The sequence below is a fragment of the Hylobates moloch genome, unplaced genomic scaffold, assembly GCF_009828535.3.
Source record: "Hylobates moloch isolate HMO894 unplaced genomic scaffold, HMol_V3 SCAFFOLD_4, whole genome shotgun sequence".
NCBI lineage: Eukaryota > Metazoa > Chordata > Mammalia > Primates > Hylobatidae > Hylobates > Hylobates moloch.
In genome coordinates this window covers 159,814,686-159,839,104 of record NW_026652279.1, presented here as the reverse complement: position 1 = coordinate 159,839,104, position 24,419 = coordinate 159,814,686, and the positions used below count along the sequence as shown (strand labels likewise).

Below are 24,419 nucleotides of genomic sequence, written 5' to 3'. Positions count from 1 at the left end.
TCACATAATGAGATAACAATATATGGGTAGAGAATCTGAGAATTAGGAATTTGGAGTTTCATACGGAGTCCGTAATGATCAAGTTACCATATTATGCCCCTGTCATTTACCCAGGAATTGTGCCGGTAATTGAAGTATTAACTACAAGATACCCATATTTACTTTAGAGTAATTATTTTTATTACTGCATATGCTGTGGAAAAGAGGCTGTGTTTTACACTTCTCATTGAGGAGGCAGAGTCCAAACTCCCGACTACAGATTGCAGCTGTCTTCATTCTGATTCCACCTACTCTTCTGGCTTTTTCTCCTGCTTTCCCACGCTGGGGGTGCTGCTTCACCTAAATTCTTGCTGTTTCCCAAACACACCATGCTCTTTCAGACTTCCACACCTTTCTGGATATGTACTTCCTTTTTGCTTGAACACCTTTTACTCTCTTCACTGCTTCAGAACATCTTGCTTATTCTTTAACACTTTGCTTTTCAAGTTTGCTCCCTGAGCCAGCAGCATCAGAGCTGTGGATTCTCAGCTGCTGTATTAGTCAATTCTCATGCTGCTAATAAAGAAATACCTGAGACTGTAATTTATAAAGGAAAGAGGTTTAATGGACTCACAGTTCCACATGGCTGGAGAAGCCTCACAATCATGGTGGAAGGCGAAGGAAGAGCAAAGGCACGTCTTATGTGGCAGCAGGCAAGAGGGGTGTGCTGGGGAACTCCCCTTTATTAAACCATCAGATCTCTTGAGACTTACTCATGAGAACAGCAGGGGAAAAACCTGGCCCCATGATTCACTTACTTCCCACCGGATCTCTCCCATGACACATGAGGATTATTACAATTTAAGGTGAGATTTGGGTTCAGACACAGAGCCAAACCATATCAGCTGCATTCCAGACCCACTGAGTGGACCTACCCAACTGAAGGGAAGCTGGGAGGGGAGGCTCATCGTAGCTCCGAAGAGGGCCTGGGGGAGATCGGTGTGCCCTTAAGGGGCTGACACTCCCACATAGACCACCTGAGCTGGATCTTCTGAGACAGGATCAGAAGAGGGCCCAGTGGGCTGTTTTAACAAGCTCTCTAAATGATCCTGACATGATAGAGTTTGGGAACCACCACCTTTTAGACACCATTCAAATAGCACCTCATCTCCTGAAGCTTATCCTGATAACTCCTCAGCAGGTAGTCAGCCATCCCTACCGTTGTGGCATGTTTTTTTCACTATATTGGTTAGGCAGGGTAGGCTAACTGCTGTAGCTTCATACTGTACAGGTTTATTTCTCATGTGTGACATGATCCCACCAGGTGTACATGCAGTGGTCTTCCATGTGATGATTAAGGAGCCTGGCTTCTTACCTCTGTGGCTCCTGTGTAGCCAGGGCCTCAGGCTCCTCCAGATTCCCTGCATCCAGTGGCCCCACAGGTGGAGAGAAAGCAAGGATGATCAAGCAGCATGTTCCTTGACTGTGCCTGGACTCTGCGACCTTATTATTATTATTTTTTACTCTTTTCTTGGGCCAGAACCTAGTGACATAGTTTCAGCCTCACTGCCAAGGAGATTGGAAAGTCGACTGCCTAGGAAGAAGAGACAGGATTGGGGATTGTCTAGTCCAACACTCTCCACTAAAAATATAATATTTTAATATATGTATAGATGTAATTTATATTTATATATAATTTTATATTTTCTGCTATGTTAAAAACCATAAAAAGAAACAGATAAAATCAGTTTTACTAATATATTTTATTTAACCCAGTATATTCAAATATTATTCAATAAGTAATCAATAAAAAAACTCAAGATATTTTACATTCTTTTTGTCACACAGAGTCTTTGAAACCCAGTGTATATAGCACATCCAGGTTCAACTAGGCACATCTCAAGTAGCCCCGTGTGGCTAGCATATTGGCCAGCACAGGTCTAGCTACTCCTGTCACACTTGTTATTGAAATTACTTGTTTGCGGCCAGGCGCGGTGGCTCGCGCCTGTAATCCCAGCACTTTGGGAGGCCGAGGCAGGAGCATCACGAGGTCGGGAGTTCGAGACCAGCCTGGCCAACATGGTGAAACCCCGTCTCTACTAAAAATACAAAAATCAGCCAGGCATGGTGATGCATGCCTATAGTCCCAGCTACTGGGGAGGCTGAGGCAAAGAATCGCGTGAACCCAGGAGGCGGAGGTTGTGGTGAGCTGAGATCATGCCACTGCACTCCAGCCTGGGTAACAAAGCGAAACTCCATCTCAAAAAAAAAAAAAAAAAAAAAAAAAAAATTGTTTGCATCCCTTTTAGTCCACTTTCAGACATCGTACTCTTGAACTAGATTGTGTGTTCCTTATTTCCCAATCCTTGTGCAGCGCTCAGTGGTTAAGAAATGCTTGCTGAGTGATTGAGCAGGGAAGGAATTTAATGCATGAATCCATCCATTAATGAATGGATTAATGAGTAAATACAGGAGAGCATTCCTGTTGGTTCTTTTGACTACTTTAGTGAGAGTCCTAAGGTGTTCTCTTTTGTGATAAGTGCTGGGTCGCATAGAGTATGACAAAATTAGTATAGTAGAAGGATAAAGTGAGCCCATTAACTGGGGTGCTTATATGTATTGCTGAATTGCAGAGTTTGAGCTGAAAAGAACTTGACCATGGGATTGTCTGTCCTCATTTTTGTGGATGTGTGTCCCTGAGGTAAGTGGAAACATGGAGGTGGCACACCAGCCTTGGGGAGCAAATCCACCAGCACTTGTGGTCGCCTTAAGTCTCTTGTAATTAATCTAGAAGTCTCATGTTTTTCCCCAAATTAATGAATAGCTATAAGCTGTAGTAGTATGTGCTGCAGTTATTTCAAAATGAGTTGTTGGGGAACGTGTTATTTAACATAGTCTCAATTGTAAAATGCTGCCAAACAAAACTTGCTTAAAAAAAAATAGGAACAATTTTACACTGTTGGTGGGACTGTAAACTAGTTCAACCATTGTGGAAGTCAGTGTGGCGATTCCTCAGGGATCTAGAACTAGAAATACCATTTGACCCAGCCATCCCCTTACTGGGTATATACCCAAAGGACTATAAATCATGCTGCTATAAAGACACATGCACACGTATGTTTATTGCGGCACTATTCACAATAGCAAAGACTTGGAACCAACACAAATGTCCAACAACGATGGACTGGATTAAGAAAATGTGGCACATATACACCATGGAATACTATGCAGCCATAAAAAATGATGAGTTCATGTCCTTTGTAGGGACACGGATGAAACTGGAAACCATCATTCTCAGTAAACTATCACAAGGACAAAAAACCAAACACCATATGTTCTCACTCATAGGTGGGAATTGAACAATGAGAACACATGGACACAGGAAGGGGAACATCACACTCCGGAGACTGTTGTGGGGTGGGGTGAGGGAGGAGGGATAGCATGAGGAGATATACCTAATGCTAAATGATGAGTTAATGGGTGCAGCACACCAACATGGCACATGGATACATATGTAACAAACCTGCACATTGTGCACATGCACCCTAAAACTTAAAGTATAATAATAATAATAATAAAAGATTTTTCATTTTACCGTCTTTTCTTCAAGTCTTATACCAGGGTACAGACAAGCTCACGAAAGTTATATCAATACAGTGTCTGAGTAACAGATTCTGTTTAAAAGGAAAATAATAGTACATTAAGTCTGTAACACTGGATGGGGCTTTATTTTCATTGCAGTGAATTGTGAAGAATGCATACGGAAGACGTGACTTCTGCATTTTTTTTCATCTTATGGTGGAGAGAAAGGAAAACCTTAGAAATGCCTTTATTCTTCTCTAAACAGATTGGTTCATTGCTTTTAGTTACCATCCTATGATGGTCAAACATTTGAACTTGAATTTCAAGAGCTTGTAACTGAGGCTGTGAGCAACTAAGGCGTTTGTGACTGAATTGTAGGCAGCAGAACACTAGGGTTGGTTTTGTTCTGGAAAAGTATACTGCTAAGCAAGTGTTTCAATATGTGATCACATAATTACAAATATTTGAAAGATATGTGAATACTGTACTGCTCTGTAGACCCTTTCTTATTGGTTTGAAATTGAAAGGCATTTTACTTGAGAGTGGAAGGAGGAGTGGGGGAAGAGGGGGAATGGTGATTCTAAGATTTTGTATAGTATGAACCCTATACAAAGTTTTCTTTTTTCTAAAAATGTCAGTTAAATAGAAAATGATCGGTCATTAATGAGTCGATGTCTACCATGGCATTTGGAATAAGGCTAAGGTGTGTGTTCTGTCCTGTGGAGGATGGTAAACTTTTGGCTTCAATTTCTACCCCACTCCACCTCTCACTTTCAGCCAAATACCCTCATATGTGTTATATCTGTGCAGAGATATTTCTGGGAACCCATTCATGTTTCCTTGCCTCTTGGATCTGTGGTTAAACATTGTGGGTGTTCTTCTTGTATCTTAAGTTATATTAAGATCAGTGATTCCGAAACATGGGTGGGTAAAAGCCTGCAGCGTAGGTCTCACCTGGGGAGTTGTGCAAAATTCAGATCCTTGAGCCTCAGCTCAGGATTCCGATTCAGAAGTTCTGGGTGAGGTCCTGGAATCTGTATTATTATTATTATCATCATCATTATTATTAATTTTCAAGCTCCCAATATGACTTGAGGCAGAACTAGGTTTGGCAACCCTTACAAGACAGGGGTTCTTGGCTTCACCTCACTTTTGCTGGAGTACCAAGGAGGAAAATATTCTTTGGGATGGAATATTCTGGAGGGCCTCATGAAAGAGGAGAACCTTCCAAGGTGAGTAGGCATTTGACAGGTTAAGATCAGGAAGAGGTGGGCAAACACTGCAGATTGACAGCATTTCTGGAGACATGAAATGAGGCTTCATGAGGCAACATAGTGTTCTTACTGCAAAGGTTTGAGGCAGGGAGTGGTGAGGAAGGGCCAGGGTGTGTCAGCCCTGAAGACAGTGGCTGAAGGGTGGCCCCGGGCCAGTGGTTGCAGTTCAGTACGTGGGGATGCTGTCCTACCCTGGGAGTGAAATCTCCAGATCCTTCCCCACTTCTTTCACAGGGGAATTAATGTGGGAGGAGGAATCCCTGTTCTTGCGTCTGCATTTCCTCTTTTCCTCCCTCTGCTCAATACTTTTCAGCCATGAGGAGCTTCATTTATGTGTGCACAAGAAAATAAAATAAAAAAGGTTTCAATACAGTAGGGTTTGGGTCCTTTGCCCAGATTGCCCTGTTGTATTGCTTATCTTCTAAAGAAGAAGAACGTTGAGCTTGAGTTTTAAGTCTTTATAGTTACAGTGGATGGTATTTGAAGATCTGGTCACTTGTACCTTTAAAAATGGGTGTTGATTTTGTCTCTCTGGTCAAGGAATGTAAAAATTACCTCTAAAGAATCTGTTTAAAGTAGTTCTGCCACGTGACAGCTGTGACCTTGAACCGGTTCTTTAACTTCTGTGTCTCGCTCTCCTCTTTTGTAAAATAAGAGACCTGTCTCAGGGTGGACAGAGGACCAGATACAGTGCTTATCCCAGTATCACTGGAACTTGAGGCAAAAGAAAATAACCTGGAATACTGTTCCTATCTTTATTTCAAGTTTTGACTGTTTATCATGGCTTTTGGAAGGTATTATTTTTAAATTTAAGTATTTCATTAAAATAGTATCTCAATTACTGAGTTTTTAGTGCCCTTGTATATTTTGTTCCCGAAATGAATACCTCGCTCACCTGCCTCTGGTCCCAGCTCTGAAGGAAGCACCCTGCAAGCATTTGCTACTTTCCTGGACATTATTTTAAAATATTTCCCAAGTGGTAATAAATAGCTTTAAAATTTTTTTTAAAGTACCTAAAGTAATTCATACTTTTAAAGGAAAATTTTAAAAATACAGATAAGTAGAAAGAAGGGAAAATAAAAGCCATTTGTTTCACATTTCAGACACACTACTGTTAACATTAATTTTTTTTAATTTAATGTTTTTTAAAATTTTTTTTTTAAAAATTTATATGCTGTTATCTTCTAATGGTTTCAGGCCTTAGACAACTCTCCAATATTTTCTGTGGCTCTCCCAAAGGAGATACATGCTCAAAAAGGAGACAAAATTATGTTTGAAATAAAACTTAAAAATAATACTCGGATCTATTATTTACCAGTTATGTTAATTTTGGAACATAACTCCAAAGCATAGAAACTGTGAACTTTTGATAAGCTATTTAATTCATAAGAGCATCAAGGGTTAAATTGAACTAAATTGAATAAGGATGTATGTCAAATGTGTGTGCAGGGGGGCGGGGGTCCCTTAAATGTTTTTCTTGCTCACCCGTGGCACAGTTATAATAAAGTATTGACTTCTAGCTTTAGGTCTTGGCAAAGCATAAATGGAAGAGTGTGTCTGGAGAGTTCTTAAATGCTTATGTAACATTGTAAACCTCACTTGTTTTGTATTTAACCTCCTGTTTTTGAAATGACAGAAAGGCTTAAGACCTAGCTCTTTGTAGATGGGCCAGTGGAATGTTCATATCCACCAGTGTTCCAGTTTTCAGAGTTTGATTAAACGTCTCACTGTCTTTTTTAACCACACTTTTCTTAGAAGAGTTTTTTTCTTTGTTCGAGAGGGGAAGATGAAACCCGTTGTGTTGCATGTATAATTCTTTTTGAAATTTTATTTTAATTGACAAATAATTGTATATATTTATGGGGTACAATGTGATGTTTTGATACGTTTACATTGTGGAATGATTATATCAAGCTAATATTTATCGCCTGACACTTTAATAAATTTTTTTGTGATGAGAACGTTTAAAATCAAATCTTTAAGCAATTTGGAAGTTATTTGGAAATGTAACAGAAACCCATTGGTGGTGCGGTGGTGGTGGTGAAGATGGTGATGGTGCTGCAGCGACCTTTGGTCTTTTAATAAAGCTGCTGAACAGACTAAGATTACTTCTAAGTTATATGATGTGTGCTTTGATTTGACAGCAGAGAGAAGGGAGGCTTTGATGGCCTTCCTTAGCATTCACCCTCCTCACCTGCCATGTTTATATCTCCAACTCTAGTCACCTTTATTTGTAGCATATCTACCTGTGAATAAGTTTAATTTAGTTTACTTATATATTTTACAAGCACCCAGGGGGAAAAGTTTGACTTCTTAGGATGTGTGGCCCAGGAATAACAATGTGTGAGCCCCTAAAACTATCTGGCAGTGTTTTCTATTTCTTGGCAGTCTCTTAAGTTCACATAGGAAATCGGTTACAGTGAGCTTGGAGGAAATAGAAGGCCCTCCTCTAGGCAGCAGGATGAGAAAGGGATACATCATCTTTGCTGCTGATGATATTATTTTATGGAAGGGATATAACCTATTGCTTTTTAGAAGAGGGGACTTCCAGATGATTGTTGGGGAGCCGTTATTACTATACGTGGTCATTGTCTTCTAAATGCAAGCTAAATTCAGCCAGAAGTGCTAGGGGAAATGCTGCAATTCCCTTTGTAAAGTTTCTAGTGGACTTTCCCCTTGTAACCTGAGAGTGTGTTCCTTTTTGCAGAAGTAGGACTCGAGTTGGCCTGGCGGCCTGTCCCCTCTGTCCCCCATGCTAGATAGCTGATTGCTGTGAACTGTGACGCTGCGACTCCTGCTAGCTTGGTCCATCTCCATCACCTATAAATTGAGATGGTCCACCAGCTTTGCACCGTGTAAGCACTGAAGGAACTTGCTTTAAGTAAGTTTAACGTACAAATATAAGGTCTACAAAACCAATGAACTTGAAGGGCGGCAATTTGTGTTTTCCACTAGGGTGCTTTGGGAGCTGGAGAGGGGAGAAGTGAACAAAAGAACATTTGTCCTTCAGTTATACTTGGATGATGCATTTTATTTAGAAAGGAAAACTTGAGCACTTTTTAAAAAGTTTTGATCATGTTTTTCATGAAGAATACATTCTCTGGCCCTTAACCTCAGCATTTGTGATGTAGTGAGGAAAGTGAGAAAATTCTAGCTTGTAAACTCCTGTGATAAATCATACCAAAGTGAGGCAGCTTCATCATTTATTCTAGAAGCAAGTATTTATGGATTGCCTACTGTGTACACAATACTGTGCTGGGCGTGGGGTGGGATAGGGGAATAGCCCCCTGCCCTCCTCACCCAGCGCTCAAAGCTGAGGAAGGGAGATAAAACAGTCACAGATCACGCGAAACAAGGTTGAGGCCAGGTTTTGGTAACCCATACCAGGAGTTTAGTTTCCTGAGAAAAATCCCAGGCACATTATGTTTCTCTTGGCTTTGTAAGTTTCCATCTCTAAAATAAATTATTGACATTAGCTAACTGAATTATTGTTATCACGATAAAAATAAATTGATAGTTTACAGAAAAACCATTGGTGTCCAGAGCTTAACAGCTCCATTTCCAAACTGAGAGGATCCTGACCCTTCAGTAAATTCATTCAATGTATATTTTCTCAGCACCTGTAGTGTTTTAGGACCTGGGGACACAGCAACGAACAAAACAGGCAAAAATGCTGCCCTCGTGGAGCTTTCTACCCGGGGGTAGGGAAGGTTAGACAGACATTAAATAAGAAAAGTGGAATAGGATGCCAGATGGTGATAGAGCCTGTGGAAAAATGAAGGCCAGGAAATGGGGGAGGATGTTACAGGTGGGGGTGGGGCTGTCTTTACTGAGAAGCTTCTTTAAACCTTCCATGGCTGCAGACAGAGCCTTCTCTAAACAGTGGGATGTGTCCTTCGTCAGCCTGACTCTCCCATCTTAGCTTCCTCACCTGGAAACAGAGGTTTCTTTAGGGACTGCCCCCTGCTGTGCCAGTGCTGTGGGTTTTCCCAGAGCTGGGAGTGCAGGCCCCACCACTCCCTGCCCACCCCTCCACCCCCATAGTCTTCTTCACTGATAGCACGTTATAGTTCTGTTATAGTTCTTGTTGTCTGCTGGCTCCTTGGCTCAGCTCCTGCTCTGTTGGAAATGAGAATCTGACATGTTTAGAAAGGTACCCACTTTTTGTCTTTGTGTTTTTCTTTTGTATATAGTAGGTCAGTGCATTCCATTGAGTGGTTTGTTTTTCCCCAGATATCATCAATAAGGAAAGTTCTCATACTTAATATTATAGATATATAGAGCTGGAAAGATTTTTTTGATGTAAGTCCTTCATTTTACAGGTAAAGTTTGTGGGGCCCAGAGCGGTGAAGTGACTTTTTCTAATGTCACACAGCTGTTGTGGGGCATAGTGAGGGGCTAGAACCCCAGCATGAGCTTCCTCTATACCATTATCTCATAATCCAGCTCACTGATTTCTGACTAAAGAAGTGATGAAATCTTTTGAAGAAAACTTGCAGAATATAGAAGACTTTAGAGAGAAAAAGAATCACTAATTGTACCATATAACAGAGGTAATCAGTAGTTACAGTCTGTTCTAATTTTTTTAATCTAGTGTGTGTGTGATAGTGTGAGCATTTTCTCAATGTCCTTTAAAGTTCTTAGAAAACAGTTTTTATTGGTTATGTTATTTGCCCTGTTTTGGAGATACAACTACTGACTTCGAGTTGTCCAACTGGCATTAGGCTTCAAATGATCCATTTACTGACTTGTGTCAACAAGTGAGTAGACTGTGCACATGTTGACACTGCTGATTGGCATCCACTGGTTGTTTGTTTACCTCATGCCTGATGTTTAAATTCCTGTTGTTACCCCTCCTTAAATAGAATGTGAACCTGCCCATGGGAAGAGATTTTTACCACAGAACTTTGGTTGGCTCTCTAGCTCCTCACTGCAGACCTCGGTCTCCTTGTTCTATGAGTGAAGGACCTTCCATTGGTCCCTTTTCTGAGAATTAGGTGAATTCCCTTGGCCTCTCTTTAGGAAACTCACAGACACACAATTTCATATGTAATTTTAGAGGGTTTGTGGACCACCTTCCTTAACATTCAGCCTTGGATTCTGGGCTAAGAAACACTAGACTAAGTGATAATGTGGATTACATTTCTGTGACTATTTGATTAAATCTGTAATGATAAAAAATAATTGAGGAGGCTGGGCACAGTGGCTCACACCTGTAATCGCAGCACTTTGGGAGGCCGAGGCGGGTGGATCACCTGAGGTCAGGAGTTCGAGACCAGCCTGGCCTACATGGTGAAACTCTGTCTCTACTGAAAATACAAAAATTATCCAGTCGTGGTGGTGGGCACCTGTAATCCCAGCTACTTGGGAAGCTGAGAATGGAGAATCACTTGAACCCAGGAGGCAGAGGTTGCAATGAGCCAAGGTCATGCCACTGTACTCCAACCTAGGTGACAGAGTGAGACTCCATCTCAAAAAAAAAAAAAATAATAATAATAATAATAATAATAATTGAGGAGGGCATGAGACTTTATATCAGATGTATCTTTTCCTGTATTAACTCTTCTAAGAGGCCCTAAGCGTTGTGGTCAAGAAACTCCCCCTCCCACCACTGGCTGCCGCCACATCTTCTCTTGCTGTAGCTTTCTCTCCTCCCTCGCTGGCTCTTTCCTGCCTCACTCCCTGAATCGGTTGCCTGCAGTGGTGTTCTGTTCTCTGTTTTGCTGCCTCTCTTGCCGTCTATCATGCTTTTGTCTTTTGCAGAAGGGCAGATCATTTTTGTGCCACCTTTTCTTTGGCCAGCAAGCTGACCAGCAACAGTATACTGTGGAAAATCTTTAGTCATTTGTTTTCTTTTGCATTTTTTCTTTATTTCTACTTATTGTTTCTACTTCCCCAGAACAAGAGAAAAGGAATGATAACTTTGGAGTATACACAGGTACACGTATATAAGTAATATAGGTGTACATATGTGTGTGTATACATATTTTCTTTTGCCTTTATTGTTATATTTTAAGTATCCTTCTGATATGCCAAGAACCCCTAATAAAGACAGTAAATAACTTCTGTTAGGTTGAGATAATTGATTTATTCCTTGTATTGTTATTCCTCAGATGGTTATTAGCTATGGTTAGCTACAGTATCTATAGTTTCAAAATTTATATAGATTTATTGCTAAAAACACATTTATTTGTACATTTTAAAACTTTAGTTTTACTGTTTTCAAATACACTTGGTCTCAAAAAACATCTAGCAAATTTTGTAGAATAAAATTTTCTTACCTGGGAGAAAAGAACATTTTTATTTTTAGTAGTAGCGAAAATTGTTGGGTTTTGATTTATGAATAAACTATTGTTGGGTTTTTATTTTCGAGCAATTGAAAGCTTCTGCCTTAATTTGGGCCCTTAACAAATGAAAATGTTTGCATATTTTTACAAATACACCATTTCACTTTAGGGTCAAAGATGATAAACCTGCTATCAGCATTCAGTTCAGCAAATACATTGTGAGTGCTTTTAGTCCCTAAGGCTACTCAAAGGTGGTTAAGATACAGTCCCTGCCCTCAGTGAATTAACAGTCTCACTAAAGGGTTCTTCTACCAGGGCAAACTTAATAAAAGGTAAACTCTGAAAAGCTCCATAATAGAGGTAAAAAGTAGTGCTCAGAGGGTTAACTGAGAAGGAGCTGATTCATTCTGGCTGGAGGGGTTCTTGGGGAAGGTGATATTTAAACTGGGTCTTGGGCATGGGTAGCAGTTCCCTGTACAGAGAGAGTCACTCCTTCCACTAATCAGAGTGTGATGGAAGTCCATCTTATGGGTGGAAGAGGAAGATGGAGTTTTGCATTTAAAGTTAGCTTTCCGTTGAGTCACAAATTGCCCTTGGAACATTTCTTAAATTTCTTGTGAGGTTTTCATGGTTTTGAGTACCCAAGCTGTATAATAAATTTGTGTACATATTAAAATTTGAGACCTGAACCCCATTACAGAAGCATTCATTCCTTCCTGCTTCTGAAGCCTTCCTCTTCCCCACAGGGTTTACAACATTCTCTTTTAACATTGAAACTCTATACCTTTCATACGTGTTCATAGATGTGTTTGTTGTGGGTTAAACAAGCTGGCATGTGAAGGAACTCAAGGTTAGTAGATGGTAGGAGCTCAGTGCAGGTTTGTGGAAGTTGAATCGGGGGTCGGACATACACCTTGTTGTTTGAAATGTTGTAAAGGAAAATGTGGCCACCTACTTCCTGTCCTGGTAAAATGGCATTTCCTCTAGTGGCCGCACCAACCGGATGTCATCCTCATGTCCTCACACATCAATCTCATGAGCCCTTTGGAGAAACCACATCCCATTTGGAGGCTTGGGATCTGAGGTTAAACGCGGTGCCGTGTGACTCTCCTTGACAGTCAGATTCCAAAAGTGTTGGTCTGTCCTAAGTGAGCAGGGGAGAGCGCCAGCACTGCCTGAGAAGTTGTGTGATGGGAAAGCTGACAGCAGTTTCTTCGCTCCTCCACGCCCTCAGGGTTTGCTTCTTTCATAAGGTGGGCCAGCTGGAAGGCGGTGGACTCAAATGACTGCCTTGCTCTCAGAATTGCTGTTCTCAATCTTGGATTTCAGTATATTGCTCTGAGATGGTAGTAGGAAACAGCTATGTGAATTTTGTCGCTGCATTTCCTATAAACACATTGCCAGCCTTGTACATTGTACATTGATGGTCCCCCTTTACATAATCTGTGTGTGAGGCATTTAAAAAATTTTTTACTTGCTTGGGCCAGGCATGGTAGCTCACATCTATAATCCCTGCACTTTGGGAGGCCAAAGTGGGAGGATCGCTGGAGCCCAGGAGTTTGAGACCAGCTTGGGCAACATGGTGAAATCCTGTCTTTACAGAAAATACAAAAATTAGCTGGGTGTGGTGGCATGCGCCTGTAGTCCCAGCTACTTGGCAGGCTGAGATGGGAGGATTGCTTGAGCCCAGGAGGTGGAGGTTGCAGTAAGCTGAGATTGCACCACTGCACTCCAGCCTGGGCAGCAGAGCCAAAACCTGCCTTGAAAAAAAAAAAATCAAACAAATTACTTGCTTTACAACTTGATATATTTTCTCCTTTTGATGATATAAATTATGGAACTGATCATGTTTTCCTTTTTGTCCTGGCTACTTGGAAGCTCAGAGTGAATTAAAAGTGTTTTCCTTGATTATAAAACAAAAATAAACTCATTGCTAACCATTTTGAAAAATATAGAAAAACTTCAAGAAGAAGGCCTGGCTCATGACATGAACATGGGGGGGTTCAAGATGAATATTTGAAGGCAGTTGTCATAATCAAGCCATAGAGAGGGAAGAATGGTTGATGCTGAGTTGCTGAAGCGCTTTGTAATGTGTGATAGCAACACGATTGGTGGAATTGTCATTTTAGATCACACAGCAAAAGCCCTGAGTTTAAGACTAAAATTAATTTCTTCAGGTTGGAATGAGAATAGCAACAATACAGTAGTTACCATCAAATGAATGCCTGCTTTGCACAAGGCACTTAAAGACCATCTAAAGACCTTTTTACCTCTTCACTCCCATGATAGAGTTAAAGCCAGATGCTGCTGTCTTTAATTGCTGACTGATGATTGGTATTGTGCCTTTTAGCAGTTTGAACATAGTGTCATGGTTAAGCGTGTGTACACTGGATCCATACTGCCCCTGCTCTCTGTATAACGTTCTGCAAGTATTTAACGTCTCTGGGCATCAGTTTCCTCATCTGTCAAATGGGGATAACAGTATTACATAGAGTTGTTATGAAGATTAAATAAACAATCTTTGTAGGGCTTGAACAGGGCATGGGCCATAGCCAGCACTTACCGTGTTTGTTAAATAAATATCTTAAAGTTCATTTCTCATTCCTTACAGAATACCAGGGTATTGAGACCCAACAAATAGGGTAGGCTGAACACAGTGGCTCACACCTCTAGTTCCTGCTACTTGAGGGGCTTAGGCAGGAAGATCCTTGACTCCAGGAGGTCAAGACTGCAGTGAGCCATGATCGTGCCCCTGCACTCAGCCTGGACTACAGAGCAAGACCCTGCCTCAAACAACAATAACAAATAGAATAGCATTTCTCTTATTAATGCCCAGACATTCTGATGGCTTAATGGCGATGGGGATTTGAGGAAGAACTGGACTATTTAGAACTTCTTGAACCATTTCAAAAAGGTTTCTGAGTTGTTGGTTGGGCTGTCCTTTACTAAGGCTCAGTTAGTCTGTTTCGTGCTTGTGGCTTCATCCTTTCTTCTCTGATTTGTAGGACATTCCTAAATTTTTACTTTACTGTAATTTCAACTCTATACGTAAGTGAGAGTTTTTTCTTACTGGGTTTTTTCTGTTGTAACTTTACAAAGAAAGATTTTTAAAATTTATAGATAATATTATTTTGGAACACAGATTTGGTAGGAGGACTTCTATTAACCCTGAAAGACTACCCAAGGTTGAGAGATTGGGTAGTTTAAAAAAAATTATAGAAGCCATTAATTTATTTGATGGACTCATTGATCCCTTGAGATCATTACATAATTGATATTCACACTCAGAAGGGTTCCTGGTGTTCAAGTGGCAGAGACCCAGCTTCAGCTTCACTCTTGAAGTAGAGCAGCTGCAGCAGGTGCTGGGAGAGGGAGGCGGCCGTGCGGGGACTGGGTGGCATCTCAGTTCTCCCCACTGCCTCCTCTGAGCCCTCCTGGCTGCGTTCCTTTGTCTGGAAAGTGGGAGACTTGTACCTGTGACTTGTATAATAGTTTATGTTATTTCCCAGGATAGAGTTCCTCTGGCACCTATTGTTGCTACATGATAACTACTCTCGTTGTTGACTGACTGAATACTGCTGCTGCTACTACTACTACTGCTACTGCTATTACTACTACTACTACTATTTCTGCTGCTGCTACTGCTTCTGCTACGGCTGCTGCTGCTGCTGCTGCTGCTTGTTGTCTACTGTTACTAAATCTTCCCTGATGTTGAGGAAATAGAGTAACTAGGAGAAGCTCTGCAGTATCCATGAAGTACAGAGTAATACTTGATCCCCCCCTTAATGTTCATTTCCACATAACTTTTAGACAAATCCCTTAATACCTCTGTTTTAATTTTTCCCAAGAGATAAAAAAGACTCCACTGTTAAATGTGAGGAAATAATAAAAATACAGACTTTTAGGAACACATATTTTGGGTGCTACTAAACCACCATTGAACCATAGGTTGGTGATCCAGCTATTTTCCCGTGCTTTTGTGCATCTCTCTCTTAATTTTATTAACTTATCACTTATGATGTCTGTTCTTCTTGCCTTCCCAGCTAGATGTGAAGTTCCTTGAAGGGAGAGATACTCTACCTTATACTTTTACTATGATCCTCTCAGCACCTAGTACTGGGGGTACCTTCTGATACCCACACACCTGGACTTAAAGTAATATTCTATTTAATAAATGCATTTACTGTGATATGCGGTATCCCATGAAAATGTTTTGATGACCTCATCTTTCTGGCATCAAATAGGAGATAAATTGTTTCATGCTGTGGTCTGTCATGTGGGGTGAAACTCATTTCCTCCCCCTGTACCTACGAGGTGCAGGCTATGGGAACATACTTGCTGGTAGCTCTTCCCTGCTTTAATCATCAGCCAGGCATTTGGTGTTTAGCCATAACACAAATGAAAGCATTCCAAAACTGGAAGAATTTTAGAACATGCAGACAACCTTGCTGTCTCTTAAGCTCCACGAGCTTCAGATTTAAGGTAATTATGAAGGAGTCTAACTGTGACTGGTTTTCTTTTAAACACCGCAGTATTTTGATTCCAATTGATTTGGCCCACGCTGTGTGGAACAGACACAATAAAGCCGGTCTTTATCAGAGAGGCAGTACACTGTGTATTGTTCAGCTTGGAGTTTGTTTTCCTTTGGCCGGCAAGTAGGAGCCTCCCCTTTTGCATGGAGTAGTAACACCCCTGGAGGCTGGCCTTCGCTGTCATGCCTTCCCACCCCACAGGCTCTGCAGACCCAGCCAGCGGGGCTGACCACTTGTGCCTGGGAAGCCAGTTTCCTTTCCTTCCTTGGACCACTGGCATGCCTGTGCCTTGCACGGCCAGGGACTTGCAGCTGTTCCAGTTGCAGACTTTCTGACTTGCGTTTTCAGCCGAGAATGCAGGCTGATAAATGCAGGACAAGTAGTAGAAGTGTCAAAAAGGAACTGGTGATTGAGTCCCCCCTGCAATACAAGGATGCAGCTCAGGGCGAAGTGGAAGCAGAGAGCCCGGGCCCTGTGCCGGTAAGAGGGTCTCGTACAAAGTGTTGCTGTGTCTACCTGATGCTGGGTTCTTACTGTGCGTGTGGACGGGGTTGACGCCTGTTGCCTGTCTTTGATTTTAAAACTTGCTCTGCTTGTCCCTTGTGAACTCCACTCTTTCCCTGTAATATGACTTCGATTCCCCTTTGATTCTTCTTTGTGAAGAAAGAAATGTTGACATTTTGTGGGTGAATGTGGTTTCTAGGAGGTTTCTTTGTATGGAACAATTATGTATTGTTCACAATTATGTCCCACCTAGCTGCAGTGTTTGCAAATGTAAACCCAGGGAAGCATATTTTAATTGCAACTATAGGGTTGAAAAAGGATGTGCTTTGCAAAATTAAAACCTTTTCTACGTTATTTATGCTATTGAGAAAATGAGGCAGGTCCCATTGGGGGGTTTTAAGGAACATAACTGTTGGAAATATTACATAGTTTAGAAAGGATAAAATTACCTATGTTCTTCTCACTCATTTTACCAGGAGGTTTGCCTTGAATAAAGTAGGGAAGAACCTAAACTGTGAACCAGCTGATAGAAATGTTTCTGTTCTTAACATCAGCTAAACTCTCAGCATTTGGCTAAAGCCAAGTGCTTTGGTGGACTTTGGAGGGGAGGAATGTGAAAAATGGTTGTGTTGTTATCATCAGTGAGTAGGTTGTGCTTCTCTCTCGGAATTTCTTCAGTACAATAAAGGCGCATGATTTTTTAAGCAAGCTGCATAAAACCACCAGCATGCCCTGCAGAGGGGGGACAATTGAGCCTTTCAAATTATCTGCTAAAGAGATTGTTAAACTAATATGTAGTGATTTTATTTAGTGATTTTTTTTCTTTAATGTGGAGGTTCAGTTGATGTTACCATGAAGTGTTTGCTTACTAATTTACTTAATTTTCAATTAATGTCTAAGAATCTGAACTTAAACTTTCCTATAACAGATTTGATTTGAACTGAGTTGCTTTCTTTGTGACTCGTGAGACTGCCCTATATTTTATTGCCTTCAAAACTATATTGCTAACCCTGAACTGAAAAGTTAGTAAAATATCATGGTCTTTTTCACTGCAGATTTTCATCTTAGAGATTTAGGTTTCTTTTCTTCACCCTCTGCTACATCGTCTAGAAATGTAATTCATTGTTCTGGATTCCTTGCTGCCAATATAATAGCCCGCTTCTCTGTTGGGTTGCTCACAGGCTATATGGAGTTCACTGCTTAAAGCAGCTGATGTAACTTAGGATTTCTTGGAGGAAGTTGTGTGGTTTAGGTTCCCTTGTGAATATTCTTAAAAATCTTCTGTCAGTGATTCTCCAGCTGTGTAGAAATATTTGTCTACAGGACTGAATACACTGTAGAAAGATGCTGTGCAATTTTTTTTTAAGCACACAAGTGACTTTTTAAACTTACTTCTCTTTCTGGTGCTCAAGAAATTTGCCGTTTATGTCCCAGCTATTTGTTTAGGTAAATCTCACTCCAGGCAGTTCCCCTGGGGGTCTTTTTCCACTGCAATGGATAAAGCTGTGCTGGCTACAGCTGCAGTTGGTGGGAACACTTGTCAGGGCCCAGCAGCTTGTGGCAGTGTGATCTCAGCTCTGCGCACCTGCAGAGAGGCGTGAGGGAGTGAGGAAGCCAACAGTGATACCAGAAGTTTTTTCTTATCGGGTAGTGTTTCTCTTCTTCCAGCAGGGTAAACAAGATAAAAAGAGCTAATGTCAGATTAGAGAAGCAAGGATATTTCAGCAGGGCCTCTGCCCAGGGCAGATCTCTTACCTGTGGCTGTCGCTGCCCACTGGCAAACAAGAGTTCAACAGACTGCTGGAAAGACAACTTGGGTTTCTCAAGATGATTTTTCAGAAGGAGGCAGACACCATTGTGCAACCTGTTTGTGGCAGTACTATTCATTGTTATAGTGTCAGTGGCCCACGAGTTTGGTGAGAATCCCCAATACTGTCTATCATTTGAATGAATTATACCTAGAGACGTTTAAATGTAGGTAACAAGGTAACATGCTTTATTCAGGAAGTAGCATTTTGAAATAAAGTTTTGCTGTTTTTAGTTATGTACAGAAACAATCCTTGGGGAAAAATATTACGTAAATTAAAAAGGATAAAATTAATGCATGTAGTATAGAAGTAGGAAAAACAAGAAATGCAAATAGTGTAGCAGTAGGAAAGACAGTGTCCTTGTTTTTACTCTCCAGTGGTGACCATTATTAATAATTCGGTGTATATACTTCCAGACTTTCTCCTGTGCCTAGAACAGTATAACTTGTGTGTGTGTGTGTGTGTGTGTGTGTGTGTGTGTGTTTAGAGAATGTACTATTATGGTAGATTTCTGGGTTAATTTTTTCCCAGAACACGTCAATAACATCTTTTGTCACCATATGTGGATTTATGCCTTTTTTTTTTTTTTTCTGAGACAAGAGTCTTACTCTGTCACCCAGGTTGCAGTGCAGTGGTACGATCTCGGCCCACTGCAACCTCTGTCTCCTGGGTTCAAGTGATTCTTCTGCCTCAGCCTCCCGAGTAGCTAGGATTATAGGTGCCCGCCACCATGCCCAGCTAATTTTTGTATTTTTCGTAGGGACCGGGTTTCATCATGTTGGTCAGGCCAGTCTTGAACTCCTGACCTCAGGTGATCTGCCTGCCTTGGCCTCCCAAAGTGTGATTACAGGCGTGAGCCACCACACCTGGCCTATGCCATTATTTTAATGGCTGCATATTATCTCATTTTAGGTCTGTACTATAATTAGATCGTTGTTCAATTTGTTTGTTTGCATTAGTAATGAGGCTACCATAAATGTACCTGTAAGTAGATCTTAAAGCATGTAGGCAAGCCAGTATTTGTTCTAGAAACTTTCTATCGTAAGTTCCCTCCTGCCCTTATGATTGGGGGTAATATTTTTTTCTCCTCTGCCAGGGCCGCTTTGAAGGTTTCCCTTAGCAGTGGCTGCTTGTTCAGTGTTAGGGAAAGTTAGTGTTTCTTTTTCTTTCTTTTTTTTGGAGATGGAATTGTTCTTTTTTTTTTTTTTTTGAGACAGAGTTGCTCTTGTTGCCCAGGCTGGAGTGCAATGGCACGATCTCGGCTCACTGCAACCTCTGCCTCCTGAATTCAAGCAATTCTCCTGTCTCAGCCTCCCAAGTAGCTGTAATTACAGGCGCATGCCACCACACCCAACTAATTTTTGTATTTTTAGTAGAGACTTGGTGTCATCATATTGGTCAGGCTGGTTTCGAACTCCTGACCCCAGGTGATCCGCCTGCCTTGGCCTCCCAAAGTGCTGGGATTACAGGCGTGAGCCACTGCGACCGGCTAAAAGTTAGTGTTTCCAAGAGAATGTGTGTTTGGACATTATAAAGTTTCAGAGGCTGCAAAGTTCAACTTACAGGCACCTACATGGGTGGGTCTTGTCCCCTGCATTGTGACAGTAAGTGAGGGAGGAAGCACATGGTGAAACTTCCCCATTTCTATCCAGGCTTACTGCCAAACCCTCTGAGAAATGGCTTTGGGGGCTAGAAATCACTACCAGGGGAACAGGCAGGATATTCTTGATGTCTGCATGTTAGTTTCCCTGCTCATATTTGAATACCTATTTTTACCCCCTACCCCCCACCCCCCTCCAAAACTCTAACGTAATTCCTGGAAACAATTTATTCTAATTGTTACTGCTCAACAGTTTAAAGGAAAAAGGTGTGGCTTCAAAGTGCCAAAAAAGACTGGGTTATATGCCATTTGTGCAGCCCTTTCATTGGGTTCCTTTTGTGAGGCTGGTAGGGACTGCAGCACAGGTCTTATTTTGGGAATTTTTAAGGTTGAAGGATGTGAAGATTGAGAAGAGCTGAATTTTCCTGTTAGGTGTACTCATTAGGTATTTTTTGAAAAGGATCAGCGGGCACTGTGGCTCAAGCCTGTAATCCTAGCAGTTTAGGAGGCCAAGGTGGGCATTGCTTGATCTCAGGAGTTCAAAACCAGTTTGGGCAACATGGCGAAACTCCGTCTCTACAAAAAATACAAAAATTAGCCAGACGAGGTGGCATGCACCTGTAGTCCCAGCTTCTCAAGAGGCTGAGGTGGGAGGATTGCTTGAGCCTAGGAGAGTTGAGGCTGCAGTGAGCGGAGATCACGCCACTGGACTCCAGGCTGGGCAACAGAGTAAGACCCTGTCTCAAAGAAAATAAAAGTTTCTTTTGAGAGATACCTTTTGGGTGGCTCATATTTTCCTGAGATCCTCAAGTGTTAAAAGCAGAATTTTAGTTCTTATTTTAATGTTTGAATGACCACATGATTACTCTAGCTAAACAACTCTGTGAGAAGGCAGTGCGAGTACTTGATGTAGAAAGTAGTAGAAGGACTTGGCTTCTGGTTGGACCCACCAGTACATTACCTGGGAACTCTTCTGTCTCCCAGACAGAGGAGGAATGAGACTAGAAAATCTTTCCTATCCCGGAAGTTCTGTTTGCTCTAGAAATAGCAGACTATGTGAAGTATAAGCTTATGGGCAATGATCATGTTGTTAATTTTCAATTAGACTTTAGGTGACTGTGATTGAGTTAATTAAATTATACTTAGACAATAAGCCTTTCTGCCCTATAGGTTTTCCTGCATCCTTAGAGGCAGCTTTAGAAAAAAATAATTAATGATATTACATCAATAATATTTAATAAGTAGTTTCCTTGTTTTTAAAATATTGGATGGTGAAAGAAAGATGTTCCCAAAAGCTTTATATAGTGACCTATTCTAGTGACAAGAACAGGAAATTTTACTTATTCGGAGCCATACACCTTCACTACAATGCTCTTTGTGTGTTTCATTTGTTTATTCATTAATTCATTCAACCCACATTTATAAGAATGGAGACATGCCAATCTTATTGGACAGTGCATTGAGGTGAATGAGATCAAAACCCTCCCTCTCCCCAGGCAGCAAGGCATGAGGAAGGAAGGGGTTCATTCCTCTGGAATGCTTTCATGTGATCTTTATCAGGCACAGTGAGTGTTAATGCCGCCCTGTCCTTTCTAGACACTTAGGCAGACAACACTTAAACCATCAGCAGCTCCAGGAAGGACGTGCTTCAGATATTTTAGCAGCTAACATAGGCATAGCCAGGCTTTGCAGAAGGCGCAGGCTGAACCCTCATGTGATCAATGTTACATGAGGCTCCTGCTGCTGCACACCTATTTTGTGGAGCGGTCGGTGGAAGGAATCTTTGGGAAGTGCATGCTTAGATAGGGTCCGAGTGAATCTAATTACCATGCCAGGCCTGGAAAATGATCTCAGACATGGGGCTTCAGCAGTTTGTTCCCTACCTCATTGCCATGCCAAGCCACTGCTACCTCCTGGGTAGCAGTGTATAGAAAACTAAAATCGCTTGTATAGAAAACTAAAATCGCTTGTATAGAAAACTAAAAACTAAAATCCACCCAGCTCTGGCATGTATTTTCTCATGATCTGCCATCAGCACGGAGGGAGAATGGCCGGTGACTTTTTTGTAGCAAGGTAATGCCAATAGTCATGTAATAATAAAAATAGCCACTACTTACATGGTTCCCTGCTCTGTGCCAGGAACTGTTTTATGCCTGCTAAATGTTATTTCAATTAATCCTCACAACTCTAGGAGGCAGGCTCTATTCTTTTTCAGACCAGCAAACTGAGCACAGAGAAGTTAGGCAACTTGCTCAAAGTTACACATTGAATAAGTGGCAGAGCCAGGATTGTAGACTTTGGGTCAGGTTTTCTAAAATCCATACCTGGATACATATGCACGATTCATGAACAAAAATGAACGTATTCACTTGAGCTTAGCATTGAGACTGTAACGATAAGAAAGGAAAAACACACTGCCCTTAAACACTTAAAAATTGTTAGAGAAAGGCCAGTTTATAAGTGATAACCAACAGTGGTTGAATAGCATGAAGACAATGGTGGTCATGTGAAGAACTAAGAAATATGAATGAAATAGAGCTGCGGTCAGGAGTCACTCTTATCTTGGGTGTTACATTTTATCATCTTCCCAGAAAGTTACATAGGAGCATAGACTGGTGAGAGTCTAAGAGTCTGCAGGCATCCCGTTTTCCTCCCTATTTTCTTTTTTTTTTTTTTGAGACGGAGTCTTGCTCTGTCACCCAGGCTAGAGTGCAGTGTTGTGATCTCGGTTCACTGCAAGCTCCGCCTCCCGGGTTCACGCCATTCTCTTACCTCAGCCTCGCAAGTACTGGGACTCCAGGCGCCCGCCACAACACCCAGCTAGTTTTTTGTATTTTTTTAGTAGAGACGGGGTTTCACTGTGTTAGCCAGGATGGTCTCGATGTCCTGACCTCGTGATCTGCCCGCCTCGGCCTCCCAAAGTGCTGGGACTACATGTGTGAGCCACTATGCCTGGCCCCTATTTTCCTTTTTAAAAAATTTATAGATGATCCAGGTTAATCCTGAAATGTTTATTCCCTAATTAGTAAAATGGGCACTGTGGTCCCCATAGTGTTTACAGAGGCTGCCATTTGTGCAGGTGTGCTCCACTCTTGGAAAGATAGCGGTTAAACATGAGGCTGCAGAACAATGTCCAGCTGGCTGGTGGCACGGGTGGGCCAAGAGACCAGAGACCTAATTTTGATCCTGCATCTGCCTCTCAATCTCTGTAGATCGCCACCCTCCTGGGCTTCAGTTTTCTTACCTGTAAAATGAGGAGCCTGTCATACATAATCTCTAAGGTCTGGGACTCAAGCTCCAGTGCTAGCATCTTTGATCTCAGAATAACCTGGGATGGAGTCAGGTTTAGGACTGTGGAGTTTTAGTTTCAGGTTTTAAGCTTTGTTTATTCAAAATTGTTTGGGTTTTGAGTTGTTGGAGCTACAAAATGGGATCTTGGAATTCCACCCAGTGTAAGAAGTAAAACCAAGGGAATGGGTTGGCCACCTGGAAATGAATCAAAAATTTGGAGTTAGCAGGGCACTCTAGGCAGGAGATAATAAGACAACCTAGCTCCAGCCTACAGATAGCATATGACTGTGAGGATACTTTTAGAACCAAGAAGGATTGGAAATTATAGTTTTCCCCCAACTTTCCAGAAGTTTGAAATACCCTGTAATGTGATATACTAGTGCTAAGTCTGTTTTAGAATGACATTTTGAGGCTTTGGAAATTTTCAGCGCTCCCTTTCCTGACAAGTGTAAGTGCCACTTACCAGTGGGTCTCAAGGACTCTGCCAGGTTCCCAGGGAGGAGCCAGTCTTGTATGCTGCTTTGTGATCTCCTTAATATGGAGAGTTGTCACTGCCGAGGGAAAGGCAGCAGCGAGCGGTGCAGAGAGCCGGCACTCACTCACAGGAGGCTCACTTGGCATCTGTAAGCCAGGACTGCATTGCATATCAGACAGAGGTTGTAGCAGTGGCTGCCCTCCAGATCCCCTGTCTCTGAAGGTTCTCTGGACTGCTTGTTCCACCACCACGTTCTGTCTTTACTTACACTGAGCCGTGCTGCATTGTGCTATCAGACCACTTTCTAAAACTCAGAGATGGGTGGGGCGTGGTGGCTCACGCCTGGCATCCCAGTACTTTGTGAGGCTGAGGTGAGAGAATTGCTTGAGGCCAGGAGTTTGAGACCAGCCTGGGCAACATAGCAAGACCCTGTCTTTACACAAATAAAAAGTAAAAAAATTAACCCAGCCTGGTGGGGCAGACCTGTAGTCCTAGCTGTTTGGGAAGATGAGGCGGGAAGATTGCCTGAGCCCAGGAATTCAAGGTTACAGTGAGCTATGGTGGAGCTAATGCACTCCAGCCTGGGCAACAGAGTGAAATTCTGTCTCAAAAACAAAACACAAAACAACACAGCCCACAGATATAGTTGTTAATTATCTGCTTGAAAGTCTTCTCTGACTCTTCCTTTGCAGAGAAAGCAAAGCATGGCTTCCTTGATTCACAGAGGCGGACCCTGAATTTGCCTGCTGACCTCATCTCCTGCAGCCTCCAAAATGTGCCCTGACCCATGCTTTCCAGTCTTCCTTCCACCTGGGGTGCTTTCACACCTGGACACAGCTCTGCCTTTGCCTGGCATGCACTGCACTGGATAAAAGGATAAAATCCTCATTTATGCTTCAAGCCCCAGCTCACATGCCGGCTTCTTTGGGAAACCTTTGCATACCCTCTCCCCACATCTCCCAGTAGACTGTGTGCTCCTGTAGCCCATCATGGCGTCATTGTTCCAGCTTGTTGTCAGGCATCTCTGCTTTACTGTAGTGAAGGTTTATACTCCAGTCTCCCTCACTAGTGGAGCTTCTGCCCAACA

The 24,419-nt window shown here is 41.9% G+C and overlaps 1 protein-coding gene across 16 annotated transcripts in view; it reads left to right on the top strand.

The window, feature by feature from the left end:
- The window catches only part of DOCK9 (dedicator of cytokinesis 9), a 293,481-nt gene that overhangs the window by 93,061 nt on the left and 176,001 nt on the right, over nt 1-24,419 (top strand). For 7 of the 16 annotated variants that reach the window (XM_032151177.2, XM_032151171.2, XM_058438031.1 and 4 more), the window contains exon 1: nt 15,853-16,134. The exons of the other annotated variants lie outside the window; for them this stretch is intronic. In XM_032151177.2, the coding sequence (XP_032007068.1) occupies nt 16,009-16,134 (126 nt within the window). In that variant the 5' untranslated portion in view covers nt 15,853-16,008. Of the gene's footprint in view, nt 1-15,852; nt 16,135-24,419 lie in introns of those variants that run through there. 16 annotated transcript variants of the gene reach the window in all.